The sequence below is a fragment of the Phyllostomus hastatus genome, unplaced genomic scaffold, assembly GCF_019186645.2.
Source record: "Phyllostomus hastatus isolate PE091 unplaced genomic scaffold, TTU_PhHast_1.1 phas_scaffold_501, whole genome shotgun sequence".
Lineage (NCBI taxonomy): Eukaryota > Metazoa > Chordata > Mammalia > Chiroptera > Phyllostomidae > Phyllostomus > Phyllostomus hastatus.
In genome coordinates, this window is record NW_025334033.1 from 27,573,652 (window position 1) to 27,592,739 (window position 19,088).

At 40.0% G+C, this 19,088-nt stretch overlaps 1 protein-coding gene across 10 annotated transcripts in view; it reads right to left on the reverse strand.

Annotated features, from left to right (window-relative positions):
- Positions 1–19,088, reverse strand: part of HERC1 (HECT and RLD domain containing E3 ubiquitin protein ligase family member 1) — a 179,421-nt gene that overhangs the window by 11,179 nt on the left and 149,154 nt on the right. For all 10 annotated transcript variants that reach the window (XM_045822533.1, XM_045822531.1, XM_045822528.1 and 7 more), the window contains 14 exons: positions 15,949–16,095; positions 15,515–15,616; positions 14,314–14,487; positions 12,633–12,926; positions 11,444–11,509; positions 11,144–11,269; positions 10,141–10,279; positions 8,916–9,097; positions 8,072–8,227; positions 7,170–7,292; positions 6,094–6,196; positions 4,681–4,850; positions 3,133–3,271; positions 776–945 (listed from right to left, as the gene is read on the reverse strand). In XM_045822533.1, coding sequence (XP_045678489.1) covers positions 776–945; positions 3,133–3,271; positions 4,681–4,850; positions 6,094–6,196; positions 7,170–7,292; positions 8,072–8,227; positions 8,916–9,097; positions 10,141–10,279; positions 11,144–11,269; positions 11,444–11,509; positions 12,633–12,926; positions 14,314–14,487; positions 15,515–15,616; positions 15,949–16,095 — 2,091 coding nt within the window. The remainder of the gene's footprint in view (positions 1–775; positions 946–3,132; positions 3,272–4,680; positions 4,851–6,093; positions 6,197–7,169; positions 7,293–8,071; positions 8,228–8,915; positions 9,098–10,140; positions 10,280–11,143; positions 11,270–11,443; positions 11,510–12,632; positions 12,927–14,313; positions 14,488–15,514; positions 15,617–15,948; positions 16,096–19,088) is intronic.

The following is a 19,088-nucleotide window of genomic DNA, read 5'->3' on the forward strand; positions in this document are numbered from 1 at the left end:
TTCACATCATTGAGGTCACACTGTTTATATGATTTTCCACTGCTTTTCTCGCCTAACTTTATGTCATTAAACATCTCTCCCACAACTTACACACCGTTTGCCATCACTTTGTTTGGTGCACACAGTATTCTGTAGCCTGGCTCTTCATCTATTTCTAACAATGATGTGTCAAATCTCTCATCTGCTTCAAGACTGGCTCCCCAAAAGATTTTTTCATGAACTGTTTTATAAACTGATAAACGTTTGGCAGGTATGCCTACACATTAAAACCAACACACACAGACAGCCTGCTTTCCTTCTGTATTTCTAGACTGTTCCATAAAGAAAGCATATCAGTCAAATTTACTTTATCTCCCCCACCTACCCTTCCACAGGACCCGGAGTGTGTGTTTGTAAGAGGAGCAAGAAGTCTCCTAAGTGTTGTAGACTCATTCATGTAGCAACCCTAACTCATACTAACAGCTATGTGTGCTTAATTTTTAAAACCCTATACTGGACTTTATAGAAAATACATGCTTAGACATTCATTCTTCCTTGAGGTTTAGACAAACCAAAATATAGGCAGAAGACCACTTTGTGTCTCACAGTATGACTACCAATACCTGGGCTGTCGCTAACCCAACAATAAAATGCAAACAGAATTGTTTCCTTTTCTACATCTCTCAAGTGCTAAGAGTATAAAGCATTAGCCATGAAATAATGTCCTGAAGGCTGAGAGAAATGCCCAGGCCCAGTGAACACATCATGGTCATTATTTCCCAAGCCAGTGTGTTACCTGGTTGTTGGGGCTGAGGTTCAGCAGCCTCCAGGACGAGTACATGAGGTCCGAGAAGTGGTAAAGCAGCCGGAGCCTGGCCCTCGCGGTGTGAATGCTCACCTCCCGCAGCGCGCCATACTGGGGGGGCACTGCGTCAGGCAGGCCCAGCTGCAGAGGTACCGACACACCTGCCCAGAAAGCGGATGGACACATTTATAAAGGAAAATGCATTGTTTGAATTTTCAGTATTTAAAAAAATTTCAAACACACAGAAGAATTAAGTGTACAATGAACATCCATTCCTACCACTTAAATTCTGTAATTAGTATTTGTCTATATTTGCTATATTGCATATTATCAATTTCTCTATTCATCAATTCATCTTAATTTATGATGAACTTGTATTTTTTTTTAATTTTAGGGATTCTTTTTTTTTTAAAGATTGTATTTATTTATTTTTAGAGAGGGAATGGAGGGAGAAAGAAAGAGAGAGAGAAACATCAATGTGCAGTTGCTGGGGGTCATGGCCTGCAACCTAGGCTTGTACCCTGACTGGGAATCGAACCTGCGACACTTTGGTTCGCAGCCCGTGCTCAATCCACTGAGCTACACCAGCCAGGGCTTGTATTGGTTTTTAAAACATCTTTTTTATTTGTCATTATGGACACTTGTTTTTTTCCTCTCCTTTAGTTTCCCATTTAACTATGGGGCTTAAACAGTTTCTTCACAAAAAAGAAATACCCAAATTCTTCCTTTCATATTCAATAATTGTCTTCATAATAACACAAGGTGTGGGCCAAGACCAGACAGGCAGTTCTAGAAAACGGACATGGGTCACACAGCAGACACCTCTCGCATTTTAACTAGCGACCTGGCAGAAGGTGACCGTGGCAGAACGAAAGACCTAGGTGCACAACTGATGAAAGCTTTTCACTCTAAGAATGAGAGCTCTGGAGCAGTGAAGGCTACGACAAGTGTGTATCTGGTTACCCTCCAATAAAAATGCACAAATGAGTAGAAACACAATATCCAACTTACTTGAGTTTCCTGTGAATAAAAATTTGTGCAGCTCAATTCCCAGAGGTATTTTATTACTGTTAATAAAAGCTAACATTTATTGAGTATTTTTATGTGCCTGGCTCTATGCTAAAAGCTTCACAGGAATTGGTTCATTTACTCCTACAGCACTTTATAATAGGCACTATTACTACTCTCATTTTATAGTCAAGGAAACTGAGTCTCAAGGTCATTCAACTCATAAGTGGAAAAAGCAGGATTCAACCCAGGCAATGTGGTTCCAGAGCTTGAACCTTCACCACCACACTATGGAGCCTTGGTCCTGAAGTGGGAGGGAAATCCCTCTGAAAGCTTCAGAGGCCCAAGAGTCTCTGAAGTTTTCAGTACATAGGCAGAATACTGCTCATTCTGGATCCTGTTAACCAGAAACTGTCTCCTGCTTGTTTGGATTCTACTTGGTAGTTGTGCCTTATTCTCTTAGAGTATATGTAAAAGAGAAAAATCTCCATGGGCAATCTTTCCTAAAGACCTATGGCTAAGTAGAGAGGTTAGCAAAAAAGAAAAGAATGCTTAGCTCTCTGTCACGAGGTCATTTCAGGGAAATTCTAGTGCTTTAGACAATAGAAGATGGTTGAAAGAAAGGGCTTGAGTATCTGGGAAAGAAACAGCTTAGACATGAAGAAATGTGTGAGAATGAATGATAAACGCTGCACTTAAAGGAACGCATTTGTGGGGAATGGAAGATTGATCTAATTGGGGAAGTATGCAGTTGGATGTTAAATATGACACAAATATGCACTTTATTTTTCTTTATATATTTCTGCAGATCTACAAGGATTTCATAATAAATTAAATGCAAAACAACAAGAACGTAGGAACAGCCCATCAGTCCCACTACACACTGGAGTAAAATGACGGTGATTTTTCTGCTGTGCCAATGCACAGACAACCTCGTGTTTCAAGTGGTTAACATGGGGTGAAGAATTTGAGAAATGGTTTCAGGGTTTTTAATCATTATTCCTAACAGCAAGCCTCAGGAAGCTACAATTCATTGCTTCTTTTTTATATGAAAACACACTTAGTTGCTACTCTACAGTTGTAAATCTTTGCTGGCCTAAGTGATATATTTTCTTCTTTTAGGGGTGCAGAGAGGGACTTTCATAATGGAGTTGCAAGAGAACTTCTTGCTGTGAAAGTATTACAGAGCTGGTAGCACAAAGAGTGCTTTGGTTGTGTGGGGGAAGGTCTGATGGTTTCAGAACCATGTTGGGATACAGTCTGAAACTGGCAAACAGACAGTGCAGCTGGGGACTGCTGAAAGAGAAACTGCAGGAGCATGGATACTGCACCCCCCTCACCTGGTGCTCTTGGCGGGACAGGCGGCGCTGTCCATGCAGCACTGTGGCAGCGGCCAGCTGAGATCTGCCGAATGTTTTTCCCTTGCAAAACTGTTACCAGGGTTGGTTCTCGAACATGGTTGGTGTGGCCCAGGCCAAGCTGGGGATAAATTACAAATACACAGAGATTCAATTAGAAAGAGGAAGAGAGGAAGCCAAGATGATGAATTCTGTCTTAGATGGGAGCAGATATAAATAGGTTAATATCTGCACCAAACCACAGCATCAAAATAATGAAATTAATTCTGATTTTCTCTATCAGAATGGTCCTCAGAGCTCAGACTGTCTCCTAAAAACTAAGCTACAACAAAGCTATTTCATTCTATCATATGAGTCTTAATGACTGAATACATCCTTGGGTTTCGCTTCTGGAGAGGAAATGAATTCTTAGAAAGTTCAAAAAATAACAATGATCTATAGAGCTTTTACTTAAAACGCACTGGTTTCTTGATTTTTTAACATGGTTTGCCAGTGTAACAATAAATGAGCAATTATAAAAACATACACAGAAGCAGATTCCCACCCTCAGGTCTCTGTTCTTAGGGTCTCACTGGAACACCCAGCATTACAGCGGCTAAGCACCACATACCAGCAGGGAGGATCATGACAAGGCCCTGTCAGGGACCTGCCAAAAGTGTCCTCAACGTCAACTCTCCTGTCATTAAGACAATATGCAACCACCATGATGAGCAGTTTCCTCATCTGTTAAGATACTGATGAGGAGACAAAAGGGCCAAAATGGATAACACTGGACCCTGGACTTGAGGGCCCCTAAGTACCTACTCTAGCAGCAGCCAGACCCAGAGGATTTATAGAAGAAGGGGGTGGGGCTCTGCATGTGGGGCTGAAAGTCATTGTAGTAGCAGGCATCTCAAACATCTCCCACCAAAGTCCCAGCATATACATCTCCAGTTGATGCCAAAGCAAGTGTGTGCTCAGCCCTTCTCTACATTTGGGGGTAGGCTACACCCATCAACTTCAAGTTCTTCCTCAACCTCTTACAGGCTCAGTTCACTCCTCTGTGTAATGGGGGGAGACAAGACCTCCTGCACAAACACAAATGAACTTTGTACACGGTCATGTTATCAAACATAAAAGTATTATTGTTTCATTCTTTTCATTTTCCAGATCAACTGATGCTCCTAGTACCTAATCTCATTTATTACCACAGCAGAAATGATGATGACAGCAGCGAATACTTATAAAGTGCTGCTGGCTGTGTGCCAGGCACCTAGCAATGTATGTAGACACATACATATACTCAGCTAATCCCCTTAATCTTTTTGCTGTGATTTTTTAAAAAAAATAATGGTCAATAATGTAATACTTACTTGGCCACAATCAAGAAAGAACTTGAACACAACTGAACTCCTAAAACAATCAGTCCTGGAGCAAACTGATGTACTTGAGGCACTGTGGTAGACGTTATAAGGTTCTTAGCTTATCCTTTTTCCACATGAAGAATGTTATCAGATTTCTGGAATGTGAAGCAGCAAGACAAATATTTACCTGTCCTTCTGAGTTGCTCCCCCAGGCATATACATCTCCAGTTGATGCCAAAGCAAGTGTGTGCTCAGCTCCAACTGCCACGTCTTCGATGACCACCCCAGCCAGGACAGGGATCTGCTGTGGCCGATTGTGATTGCGAGCACGCCCCTCTGGCAAGCCTATCAAGCGATCTGGGGGAAAAAACAAAACACAGCAAGAGGAAATTTATGGATGGCACACCATAGTCCTTTTGTATTTTTTAATGAATCATTTAATTTTTATAGTAGAATGGCAATGACATATATAACTCATATATACCATTAACTCATTCTGGTAAGGTATACTGAATATTGAGTGAATAAAAAGTTTAAAACTATTTCTTTGTAAAATGTCACAGTCTCCTTATTCATAAAAATGAAGTTACCAGTATATCTAAAATTAATGGCTTATTTCAAACCAAGAGGCACTCCAGTGTCCCCATATTTGAGAGGACTGGTGTATAATTTATAAAGGCCCTAAAGTTCTTGCATCCCAAGGAAACACGCTGTCCTGACTAGTGTGGCTCGTCTCAAAAACTGAAAGGTCACCAGTTCCATTCCCAGTCAGGGCACATTGCCAGGGTTACGGGCCAAGTCTCTGGCTGGGGGCATGTAAGAGGCAACTGACTGATGTTTCTCTTGAACATCAAGGTTTCTCTCCCTCTTTTTCTACCTCCCTCTAAAAATAAATAAATAAAATCTTAAAAAATAAAAGAAAACATGTCATTCAAACTATCTTGCCCTCAAACTTCCAGCCAACCTCTCCCCTTAGCTTTGCTGCCACACTTCTAGAAAGTGCAGGTCAGACCCTGTTTCTCCATGTCCTCAAGGCCTGTCTGGTTTGGCCACCATCTATAATCTAATTTCCACTCTCACCACTGTACTGAAAATGTATCTCAAAAGCATTAAGGAACTTCTAACTGCCTACTGCAGCAGCCTCTTTTCAGGCACCAGCCCACAGAGCCCCACGAAACCTTATGATAGCACGGCCTCAGCTCCCTCTGACCCTCATGATTTGAACCCTGAGCCTATGAATTCCTTCAATCTGAACCCCCAGTCCCTGGAAGGACCAGGGAGCCCTCTGGTGGTCAAGGCAGTGTTTGTGGCAGCACGGTGAAGGCAGCAAAAAGAAAGGGAAAGGCCTTGGAGGAACTCTTCTAGCAAGAGTGAAGGCTCTGGCATGAGGGGCCATCAATGTGGAGTGTCTTTATGACCAAGTTCACAGAGGGGAGCGGAAAAGCAGCTAGTGAATGAAGATCATAGTACCCACTCAACACCTACAACAAAATAATGACTTTATTTAGAGTACTTTGTGTAAAACTGGGAAGCAATGTTTCTATAATATATACAAGTATATACAGAAAACAAGCAATGTAATGCCTGGAAAATGCCTTACCTTGACCAAAGGTATACACATGACCATCTTTGGTCAATGCAACAGAAAACTGAGTTCCACAAGCAACCTTTTTAATTCCAATTCCACAAAGAACATCAACTTTCTGCAAAATAAAATTGTAAGGCACACTTTAAAATGGAAAAAAATACTCCTGAATTTGCCTACTGGCATGTATAAACTCAAGAATTATCTTCTAATAAAAATATTAACAGTTAATTTACCTGTTTCCTCCCAAACCCACAGCCCTAAATATTATTTTCCCATATTGTTCTGCAACCCAAGTGAAGTGGAAGCATTTCTCTGGATAACAGAAACCAAAGAAAAACCTGTGGCCTTGGAAAGACTACTGAAGGACCACGTAAAGCCATGGGCTCTTCCCAGTCATACTTTTTCCTCTTTCAGAGGTGACAGTGACTGCTTTATATGTTCCCCAGAGAGGGGCTTCCTTCTTTTGTGAATCCCTAGCCAAATCCTGTCTAACTTTCAAGATGTCACAGACTATAATGGTGCATCTGCAGTTGAACATAAATTGAGTATTTGTAAATCATGCTGCTTGTTCAATGTGCTAGGAAAATCCACAGAAAAGAGTTGTGTGAGAGGTCTTCTGCAGAGCCAAGAAACCTTTTGTAATGTGAATAAGAGCTTCTAATTTATTTGTTTATGCAAATTTTCTTTCTATTATTTTTTAAACAGAGGTGCATATCTGTGTAATTCAGTGGTAATAATAAACTGGCAGCTGTAAGATCGTTCACGGTACCCTCCATACGACAATGTTTAGACATATCTCCGTAAGAGATATGTTTATACTATTTCTTCTTTACATGGACGGTAGCCCCTACAGTATTCAGTCTGTGTGCATAAACAGACACATCCTTGCAGAGTTTTTACATCAAGGTTAGTGGCTATTAAAATCAACATCTAGAATGCAGAACATTTAAGAATAAGCAACATAAGCTTCTAAACATCATTATGAATTATCAAAAATGCTTAATTTAAATTACTTCCAACTAAAAAGAGGTAGTGACATAGACAAAAAACTATGTTGTCTGAAGCCCTAGGTTAAAGACAACACTGACCTGAGGTGAGGATTTTGCAGTGGAATTTCCTAAACCTAGTTTTCCATAGTCACCATCTCCAAAAGCCCACACCATAGAGCCATCTGCTGATACTGCCAAAGTGTGGTTTAAGCCACAAGCCACCTGGAGGAATAACAGGGTGTTCAGTAAGGCAAATCATAATACCTAAAACACATACCCATTTCTGGGCCCTCTTCTCCACTTCAGTGGAAAACTTGTCCATGTTTTCAAAGATTTTTACTGGTTTTAGGGCCTTCTACATACATTAAAAAGCGTGTCAACAAGAAATAACTCCTAATGTTCACAAATAAAAAAATAATTTTCTTCAAAGTGAAATCCTTCAAATATCGTGGCTAACTCAGAATCAGAAAGCACAGAAGATAGGGGAAACGTATATATGACTCAAAAATACTCATTCATACCAGAACAATCTATGGAATAATATAGAAAAAGATAAAAATATCCCCTTGTTAAGAGAAAGTTTCCGTGTCTATAGGACAGGGACAATTGTTGTTTCGGAACAGCAGCTGTCAGTGATGGTACAATTCAGCCATCTGCTTCCAGCCAGCTGGACAGGAGTCACAGAAGCCTGTACTACTGAAGGTTTTATATCAAGTTGTATTAGTACTTTATGGAGGGGGCTTTAAAATATGCACATCCTGAATTAATGTGGAATCAAACAGGACAAAGAAGCACATGACAAACTTAAAGTGACTTAAAATATGAATTTGCACATAACGAAAAAATAATGAAAAACTATCAATTAAGCCAAGCAAAAGGCACATGAAGTTAAATATAACTGGAGATTCCTTTCATCCTGAGAGGACAGTGTCTGAGGGCACACAGAGGATGTGAGAAACTATGCTCAGACAGAATATATATATCAGAGACTTATTCCGTGCCTGTCCAATCTGATACCCCTCCAGTGCAGTCACTCTCTCTGGAAGTTTTTTATTAGAGGTGTTTCCAAGACCCAGACGACCGTAGTCACCGTTCCCAAAGGTAAAGAGTTTGCCATCTGAAGTTACCACTGCTGAGTGCTTGAAGCCACAAGACATCTACAGACAGAACCAAGGAGAAAAAAATCCTTAAAAGAGGATACTGAGGGAAAAAAAAGAAGACAGTCATTTTTGGTTATTAGTAAAGCAATAAATTTCACTGACAAATCAGGATCTTCAAGACCAGTATGTTCTATCTGCCCAAATGGCCCTCTTGCTTCCCTAAGCCTGATCTACCTCATCATGCTTAGGAAGACCAAGAAAAACAGCACACCTTGGGGAACTGTTGCTACTCTTTACCTGTGTACAGATGACCTAAACTACATGAAATAATAGGGAAATTCTTTGTAAAGTCAAAGGTGCTATGCAATTTTACAATATTATTTTAGATCTCGAATTGATTTCCAGAAAATGAATATGAGCTCAGACTTTGTAACAATCATGACAGGTTGAAAGCAAAGTGTTCCATTTATCAGTGTATTAAGAACTGTGTAGCAAGAGCTAAACCTTGTAATGTTTCTCCCAGGGACCTGCAGCAACCTGGCCTGGACCAAGCAGCTGGCTCAGGAAATATCAAAGCCCATTCAAACTTCTGACAAGCCCAAGAATGAATCTAAACAACTAAAGGCAGCTGATCTCTTATAATGATTGTGTAATATATTTTTACTATTATTTCCTATTACCTAAACTCGATTCCACAACTAGTATGTTTACATTCAAAGCCAAATTTATCCATCTCCTGCCTGACCTGCACCACTTCCTCTCCTTGTAAGGCCTCAATCTGCCTGGGTCGCCGCTGCCTGTCGCTGTTCCCATGGCCGAGTTTGCCATAATCACCATCTCCCCAGCTGAAGACCTCACCACTCTCTGTCAGGGCCATTGAGTGCCCATCAGAACCACATGAAGTCACCAGCTGAGTCACCACAAAGCCTGGAACAAAGCAGAAAACCCAGTAAGAGTCACCATATGTCAAAACTCCCCTCTTACAGCTACTAAAGAATATTCTCAGAGTTGAAATATACCAAAACAGTACTACAGAAATAAAAGCAATTTCTTAATTTCTAATCAAATTTGTAGAAACAGCCTATCAAAAATTGGGAGCAGCCAATAAAATAATCATGTGACAAGAAAGAAGAGAGTTACGAGAGCAGTTACAGTCATTAAGAATTATGTTCCAGCTACTCCTATAAATGCTTTACATGAATTACCTCATCTTCTGTTTTCACTTAGAACCTGGGCCAGATATACTGTCACTACTTTTATAATTGGGGAAACCGGGTCACTGAGAGGTCTAGTAACTTGTGCAAGGCCCCAGAGACAGGATGTAGTAGAACTAGATAGGTACCCAGCCAGCCCTCCCATCCTCACTACTAAACTTGTCCTTGCACTTAGATCTCAAGGAAGAGAACTCAGAGCTACTCAGCAATTGGTTCTGAACTCGTTACTTGTATGCTTTTACTTTAAAAGCCCCCTTTGCTGTTTTTGTAGGTTTCAGAGTCAGTAAAATTTAATTAAAAAAACAAAAAACAAGAAACAAGCCAGGGTCTCCTGCGGTGATTTCTCCAGAGGTATTCTTGTTCCAAGGCACAGAGTAGGCTGACAGAGAAGCCCTTTAAAGTCTTTAGTACATATCAATATAAACTGATTTTTAACTTAAATGAAACACACATGACTGCTATGGCTATTAATAGTTGCCTAATTACAGTTTTGCAATTTTAAAGAATTTTATATTCCTCAGTGGACCTTAAAACAGTTATTTATACTACTGATTTTGAGCATTGCTATGATAGTAACTTGCAAAATAATGTTGTTTAAAATATGAAAATTAAGGCTATATAAGCCTAAACAAAAGTCACAATATAAGAGAAAGCCCAATATGATTATCTAGCAAAGGTTTGGGATGAGTTCCAACATAAGCAAACATTACTATAGTTAGGCCATAACTTCTAATCAGCTTTTGAGGATAATTTTACCTTGTAAGGCGGAAATAACTGTCAGCACGTGAAGGTCATCTGAATTTCCTTGTCCTAATCTGCCATAACTTCCTTCCCCACAAGCCAACACTGTGCCGTTGGCCTGGATGACAAAGGTACAATTCTGACCACATATGACCTAGTATAAAAACATACAACTAAATATGTTATCCTTTATTATATAGCTTTAACATATAAACATTAAACATGATTCATGTATACCTAAGATATCTTAATTAATTTATCTTCTTACTACAGGGGTAGGGTTAATGCGACTATGGGGTTTCTACAAGCCCTAAACTACTATGAACCTGCTTACTTACTTAATAGTTAAATGAACCTGATGTATGCGGTTCATTTAACTATTTAAGGTAGTTCGAACCATGTTATCTACATGGATTTCAGCCAACTGAAAGAGTAGAGATCAAATAATAACAATAACAACAAAAGTGATAAAAGAAGACAGAGGAAAGGGTGATGGGGAGATACTAAAGACTGGGCTAGAGGTTAGTAAGAGGCAGAAACTAGAAGAGATATATATGAGAAGGAATAGTACATTCTGCGACTTCATGAGGTGGAGAAGAACAAAAGAGAAAGCAGTTGCCTCAAGAAGGGTTTGGAAATGCAGTAGTACACAATTATTAGAAGAGGGGAGGTATGTCAATAAAAGCTGGCTACAGCCTCAGTAAGGCTAGAGCCACAAAAAGACAATAATTAGGAATGCCTTCTATAAATACATCCTGGTCAAGCCTAATGCATCAAGATGTTAATTCACCACATTTGAAAGAAAGAAAAACCTAGAAACTTATTAGCAAAACTTAAGTCTGATAAGAACTTTAGAAAGCTTATTTGGAAGCTGTAACATTTTGACTTTCTTTAGTGATTCCTTACAATAGACTATGAAAGGAACTTTATCCCACAGTAAATTACTGAGAGCGGACAGCTAGGAATCAGAATGATCAGTTCCCAAGATTCTTCTCCATTTCTTTACCCTGGTATTTACCTGTTGGGCCTGTGAGAATGAGGGCGCTGCTGCAGGTACCATCACATTTCTTCCAGCTTCTGCCAGCTGTCCATGCCTGCCAGCACCCCACAAGTAGACATCACATTTACCTCCCAGGTGCCAGTCCTAGAAAAACACAATCATCTCAAAGTTAAATTCATCCATTCATTAAAACAAGCATGCCCTGGGTACCAACTGGGTGCCAGCCTCTATGGGAGACACCAGGGCACAAAAACACAAGCATTCAGAATCAGAGGATTCACTGAGAAAAACTATATAGTTATCTTCATCTTTACTGACCTCAGGTCTAGAAGTTGCCCAAGACATAATTTGTTCATCCATGCCATTAATCCATTTACTGTTATCCTGCAAGACAGGGCAAACATCAGGATCAATCTTGCTTAATCAAGATGTATCTCTTCTTAACTAACAAGTCTTCTAACAACTAAATCTTCTTTCCAAAAAATAACTTGGATATCATGAGAAAGAGCAGTTTTATAATCATGTCAAACTTGATTTTATGCATTAATATTTCCCTTTATTATAAACATTTTCTCTATCAACTATATCACTACCACAATCATGTTGGAAATTCAAAGCTAACTTCTGAGTAACCACTGGTACAAAGTCATGTGCAGGAGCCACTGACCCTGTGAACTTGCTGTAAAGCTTTGGACAGGTCACTTCATCTTTCTGGGCTTCAGTTTTCTCATCTACAAAATGACAGATTTGGGACAAATGGACTGCTCAGAAGGATACTTCCTAATTAGAATATTCTACATTTAGATATTCCCCTCAATTTGTAAATGTTTTATATTGTACCTATATTTATACATATATTCAAATGTTTGTGTATGTAAACCTTAACTAAGTGAAGGGGTTGTTAGATCAAGTGATGCCTGCACTCTCTACACACCACAGTTTCTACAGCTAGATGTCTCAGATATAATCAGAATGCTCTGCTGTAATTCTTATTTTATGGTGATTAAAAACATGCTTGAAGTGCCAAATAACTCAGAATCCATATGTAGAATAAATCTTAAGATGACCAGAAAAAGATGTTAAAATATCTACAGGATGGGGCAAAAGTAGGTTTACAGTTGTGAGTACACAAAACACAGTTTATTCTTGTATTATTATTATTTTATTATTTTCCATACAATCATAAAACTACTTTTTGCCCACTCTATACAAATAAAATATATGCTAACAAGACACTTATAGACAAAAAGGAAAAATATGGGACTATGTCACTGAGAGCCAGCATGTTTATACGAGGTGCACAGTTCTCATATAATCAATCCCTGTCACCACAGAGGCCTGTCATTGTATCAAAAGTGACTATCTAAAAGCAAAATATTTTAAATTTATCTAAGAGTATGCTCCTAGCTATTGAAGCTGCCAAATACTGAGGGTTTACTACATGCTAAACACCTATGATATTGATATAATATCAGCTGCAAATAATAGCAGTTCACATTACACTTACCATTAGGAATACAAGTTCATCCTCTGGAACAGGCTCTAGGTCAGGAACAGTAAAAGATTCTGGAAACTGTGCTCCATTGGTCAGGGCTTCAGCAGCTTTTATGGTGGTTGAGAAACATTCTAACCAGGCCCACTCGTTTGGATTCCAGGAAGCAGGGTCAGGGAGGCAGTGCTGGTGGTGTGGTGGCACTGGAGGGTTACACAGCAGCTGATCCAGATGAAGCCCCACAGCAAGAGAAGCCAGACACTGCATGTAGGGGCTGTGAACAAGCTGGTCTCCACAAACCACATGAGGCTAAGAGAAGATGCAAGGACGTTAATGTTGAAGAGCCTATGCCAAATATTCTACATTAATCTACTGCAATCTGAAAGCCTGTAATTGACTTCTTAAGTTTACTGTTTTTTAAGCTTTTTACCGGGAAATAATTTTAGATATTCAGAGTGTTTCAGAGATAGTACAGAGAATTCCTATAAACCCTTCACCCAATTCCTCTAATGTTAACATCTTACATAACCATGGTGAGTTCTTCAAAACTAAGAAATAAACAATGGCATAATACTAACTAAACAACACAATTTTATTTGTTTTTTCCACTAATCATTAATGCCCCTTTTCTGCTCCAGAATCCAATTCAGGATATCTCATTGTATTTAGTATATTGTCATTAGTTTTTCAGATCACAACTGAACCATGGAGACTAGCTCACTGTCACAATTCCTCCTTTAGCAAGAGAACCCTGGTAGCTGTCAAAGCAAAATTATTCTTTCATGGCTATCCTTAGTAAGAGGAGAGCTACTCTGTAAGAGACTAAGTGACTCAGAAAAGAAAACCTGGGCAAATGCACCAGTGAAACAGTATTAACGTAGCTTGGCAAAAGAACATAAAACAAACAAACAAACAAACAAACAAAACAAAACCACCAAACACAAGGAGTTCTACCCAGGGAGCAGCACACTGTGACTAGTAAGGCCTGGAAGACAGCTACACAGGATCAAATTCTGTGATTCCCCATTCTAGTACTTAGTGACCCTGTTTAGTTCAACCTTGGCTCATCCACACAACTTTCCAAAGGGACTCACCTGACCAGTGCAGAGGATGTTCACTCGGACACCCATATGCACACCCACCTCCCAGCTTTGGGATGGCAAAACCACATAATGCCCGGGCTGGTGTGTGAGCCGAAGAGTTGCCAGTTCGATTCTAGGTCAGGGCACATGCCTGGGACCAGGTCCCTAGTTGGGGGCATGCGAGAGTCAACCAATGGATTTTTCTCTCAAACATTGATGTTTCCACCTCTCTTTTTCTCACCCTTCCCCTCTCTCTAAAATGAATATATAAAATCTAAAAAAAATCATTAAAAAATAGATATATGGGTCAAAAAAGGGAAGCCGATACTCTGAGGCATAGATATTTTAAGAAGTTTTGGAATGAATAAATAATCTGAAGAATGATATAAACACTATACAAATTTGAGGGTTATTTTAAAACTTTACTCTCACTTAAATAAAGTAGGAGTAGACTTAGGATTACTGAACAACTGTTTTAGACATTACTTAGCTTCATTTGATTCTGCCCAAACAGCCCCATGTATTTTCCTCAGACCTCATGCTCTTAAAGGATAAATTCAAATTCCAAAGCACCACGCATCTGTAGATGTGTAGGGGTGAGTGTGATCGATCACCTTTTCATAGGCATACTGCTCCTGAAGCATCATGGGTAGGCGCTCCAGAAATGCTCGCATGCAGGGAGCCATGTTCAGTCCCAGGACACCCTGCTGTTTCAGCGCTGTCCTACAGGTGGCCAAAACGTGATTGGTAGCAACCCATTCCGATGTACAATTCACAACCAAAACATCCTGATGGAAAATAAATTGTGCCACATGATTTGTTTAAATAAAAGAGAAAAAAGAGAATTCTATCACCATTCATATCTGAGAAAATTCATGCCAATAACTGCATTAAACATGTTTGCTTTTAAATTATTTTATGTTGTACTTTTAATGCCTATGAACTTCAAAACATCCTAATTTTTTTCTAAGTAAAAACAAGTGAACAAGAAATAACCACAAAATTTGTGGATTAGCTGACTTTTCTTACAGAGAAAACAGCAATTATTTGCTATTACCCAGGACTTATAGGATAAGGATCTAGTGCATTCTAAAACTCTGATATGACCACAAGGTACTAACTAAAGAAAGCAGTACTCTGCCTGCTGAGGGATATATCAGGGAAAAAAGCAACACTTCTAACTGTGGCTCTATGGCTTATCCTACACAGGCCACTTACTTACTACCTAGGGTCTGATTCTATATTTACTTCAGCAGGACTATTCATGCAGGTTTACCGCTCTATTTTAATATCATTTAACCACATAAAATATAAACCAGAGAGCACACTGGCTCTATTCATTAAGGGTATAAATGCTAATACTGTCACATCACAGAATTACTTCACTGCAAGGGGCTAGAATTTTTCTTACTAAAATATTAAACTTGGAAGCCAACATACATTGTGTATACTTGAGTTAAAAACATTTGGGATGGTCCTTCTTTTCAGGTCAAGTTCCTTTGAGACAGTCTGGTGCTATTTCAAAAATGGCAGAAAATCAAAACCCACTTTATAACTTCCAATGGAAATGAAGCTGTTCAATAATTAAACATTTCACTGATGTCTAGGGGATAGCAGAAAGAGTACTAGATTATATGAGTAAATCAGGAGACCTGGGTTCTAGTTTTCTTTTTGCCACTAAGAGGCTGCATTTTCTTGGGCAAGTAACAATGCCCTTGCATTTGTTTTCTCCTCCGTAAAGTGGGATGCTTGGACTATGATGTCTAAGGTATGTTACAGGCTTATACCCTACGGTTTGTTATAACTGCCCATTACCTTTGATCTGTTTGAACAAGCAGCAACCCCGACATCTGGAATCCACACTGTGGTCTGAATAGCTCCAGAGCCTATCACAACAGTTTGCAAGACGGAACCATCCTAGAATGAAATGTGTTTATTGATACACATTACTTAACCTTGGTTATTACTTACATTTTAAGTTTATATTTCACATTCACAAAAACTTTCTGAAATCTGTACTTCAGCTAAAGTTGGCAACGTCCAACCAACTGCATGCCTACTACCCAAATTTTCTAGAGCCTAGATCAGATCACTTTCAATAAGAAAAATTACAGAGTGGAGGATTCTGAAAAGTTCTCCAGTATTCAAGATATTACCACACAAAATATCCCTAGGGTTAGTTGGGTTAATTTTTTATCATGTAAGTTAATTAAAAACATTTAAGATAAAAGTAGCAGCTATACTCTTACCCTTAAAGACCAAATGTTCATGAGCCCACCTAGGCCACCAGACACCAGGGCCAACCCATCTGAACTAAAGGCGACGGTCCGGACAGGGGTGATGTGTCCCCGCAGCTGATAAACACACTTGGCTCCGGCTGGTTTCCTATATCCATCCTGCAATTCATTTTTATTTTTAACATGTATTGAAGTTAAAACAATTTATTGAGTCAAGACTTACAATTCATTCTTGGAAATTTTATATTTCAGTGAAACATTGGGGAGGGGGGCAGGACAACTCTCAGAAGGATTAGCCTAACTGAGAAAATAAATATTAACCTGGTTCTCCTTTGCTGAAGGCGAATTTCATCTTTTTTTGATGCACTTTTACGCTAGTTTCCTAACTCTTCAAACTGGCAGAAATGACAACATTTCTAAATTCTAATTATCCCTCAGAGATAGGAAAACTCTCTTTCTACTTCTTAATGAGTATGTTAATATTTAGAGTTACTTTATATAATTTTCATTTTTAGTACCTAACATCTATGAATTGTACATGCTGGCTCCATACAAACAGGCCCTCTTTTTGTGCAGGTGGTTCTGTGATGTGATGTCTAATTTTGTGTATGCTCTGCAGGTTTAAAAGTGTGATAGGAAAGGCCTGTGCAAATACCTTCTAACACAAAGGGCAAACCAGATTTACCTTTAGTGCTTCTACCTTCGCCTCTGTAGTATCTTCCTCTCATTAGTGAGCTACCGACCCATCCCTCCTCACTCCTTTCTCTCTGCTCTAAAGCTTCCTCTTCCTTCCAGTTATGACAGAGTATAATACCAGATGTATTCCTCTACCCAAAGATGACATAAAGCCTGTTTCTTTCAGGGGTATTTGTGTCATGAACAAAAGAAAGAGCAGCAGAGGCTGCAAGCTTGCAGCTCAGGGATGCAATTTGTGTGGCCACCCAGTGCTGTAAAGAATTTTAAGTCAGGTACCAAGTGTGACATTGGAAGATTGTGCTTAAAACACTGGAATTTTGGTTTCTATCAAAAAAATTAGACAATTTGGTAACAAGAAATAGGCTCTCATTTTTTTAGGGTAACCATCAACTTTGTGGCAACTGGACCACTTACGTGAAGCATGTACACTTCTGATTTTTTAAAAATATATTTTATTGATTATGCTATTATAGTTGTCCCATTTCCCCCTTCACTCCCCTCCACCCTGTACCCCCTCTCCCACCCATGTTCCCCCCCTTTAGTTCATGTCTATGTGTCATACTTGTGAGTTCTTTAGCTTCTACATTTCCCGTACTATTCTTGCCCTCCCCCTATCTATTTCCTACCTACAATCTATGCTACTTATTCTCTATACCTTTTCCCCCCCTCTCCTCCTCCCACCCCCCTACTGCTAGCCCTCCATGTGCCCTCCATTTCTGTGGTTCTGTTCCTGTTCTAGTTGTTTACTTAGTTTCTCTTGGTTTTGCTTTAGGTGTGGTTGTTAATAATTGTGAGTTTGCTGTCCTTTTACTATACATGTCTTTTCTTTATCTTCTTTTCTTAGATAAGTCCCTTTAGTATTTCATAAAATAAGGGCTTGGTGATGATGAACTCCTTTAATTTGACCTTATCTGAAAAGCACTTTATCTTCCCTTCCATTCTAAATGAGAGCTTTGCTGGATAGAGCAATCTGGGATGTAGGTCCTTGTCTTTCATGACTTGGAATATTTCTTTCCAGCCCCTTCTTGCCTGTAAGGTCTCTTTGGAGAAATCAGCTGACAGTCTGATGGGAACTCCTTTGTAGGTTACTGTCCACTATCTCTTGCTGCTTCTAGGATTCTCTCCTTCGTTTTTACCTTGGCTAATGTAATTATGATGTGCCTTGGTGTGTTTCTTCTTGGGTCTAACTTCTTTGGGGCTCTCTGAGCTTCTTGGATTTCTTGGAAGACTGTTCCCTTTGCCAGTTTGGGGAAGTTCTCCTTTATTATTTGTTCAAATAACTTTTCCACTTGTTGCTCCTCCCCTTCTGGTACCCCTATAATTCGGATGTTGGAACGTTTAAAGGTGTCCTTGATGCTCTTAAGCTTTTCTTCTATTTTTTGAATTCTTATTTCATCATGCTTTCCTGCTTGGTTGATTCTATCTTCCTTCTGGTCCACTGTATTGAGACTCAGATTCCTTCCTTTCACTATTGGCTCTCCTCCGCGTATCTTCCTGCATCTCTTTTATGGTAACCTGCATCCTTTCATCTAAATTGCGCCCAAAGTCAACCAATTCCGTGAGCTTTCTGATCACCAGTGTTTTGAACTGTGCATCTGATAGATTGGCTATTTCTTGGTCGCTCAAAAGGATGAGTCCTGAGGAACTGATCTGCTCTGCTGGAAACATGTCTTATGTCTTTCCCTGTCTCTTCTATTATTATTTTTTTCTGGTCTGGTTGCTCTTGTTACGGTGGGGGGCGGAGCCTTAGGTGTTCACCCGGGCTGGGCACCCCAGTTGCTAGATTGTGACGTTATATGTGGGGGCGGGGGCCGGAGCGGGGACGGGAGGGAACAATGGCGACAGTTCCGTTCTCCTGGGCTCAGACACTTCCCTGGGCTCCTGAGCTGCGAACTCTGCCCTGGTCCACAATCGCTGCTCCACTGATTCCCCCAGCCGCTGCTTGCGTACTCAGGGATCACCGTTGCGTTCTTGCGCCCCGGATGGCTGTCGCGCCGATTTTGCGCCAAATTTCCCCTGACCTCCGCGAGCTGACAACCCGCACCAGCCCCGCGCCCGCCCGGCTCGTCGTCCCCTACCAGTCTGGATGTACGGGTCTACTTCAACTTCTTGGCTGTCCAACTTCCATTCAGATAAATCCTCTGACAGTTCTGAGTGATATTATATCTGTAAATTATTGTTCTTCTATTCTTGGTTGTGCGAGGAGGTAAGGTGCGTCCACCTATTCCTCCATCTTGCCGGAAGTCCCCACTTCTGATTTTTTAATCTTCTCCACACCTTCCAACTCCCAGCTTCGGGAGTTGCCTTGATGGTCCTGTAAGCACCTACCTGAATTTGTAACCTCTGCTTAAGGTAAAGGAATTGTTCTTCATAGATGGAATTCTGGTATCAGTAAGAGATACTCTGGAAAGGTGTGCTTCCGTAGTGTTCCTGTTTCACTGTTCCAAAAACTTAGC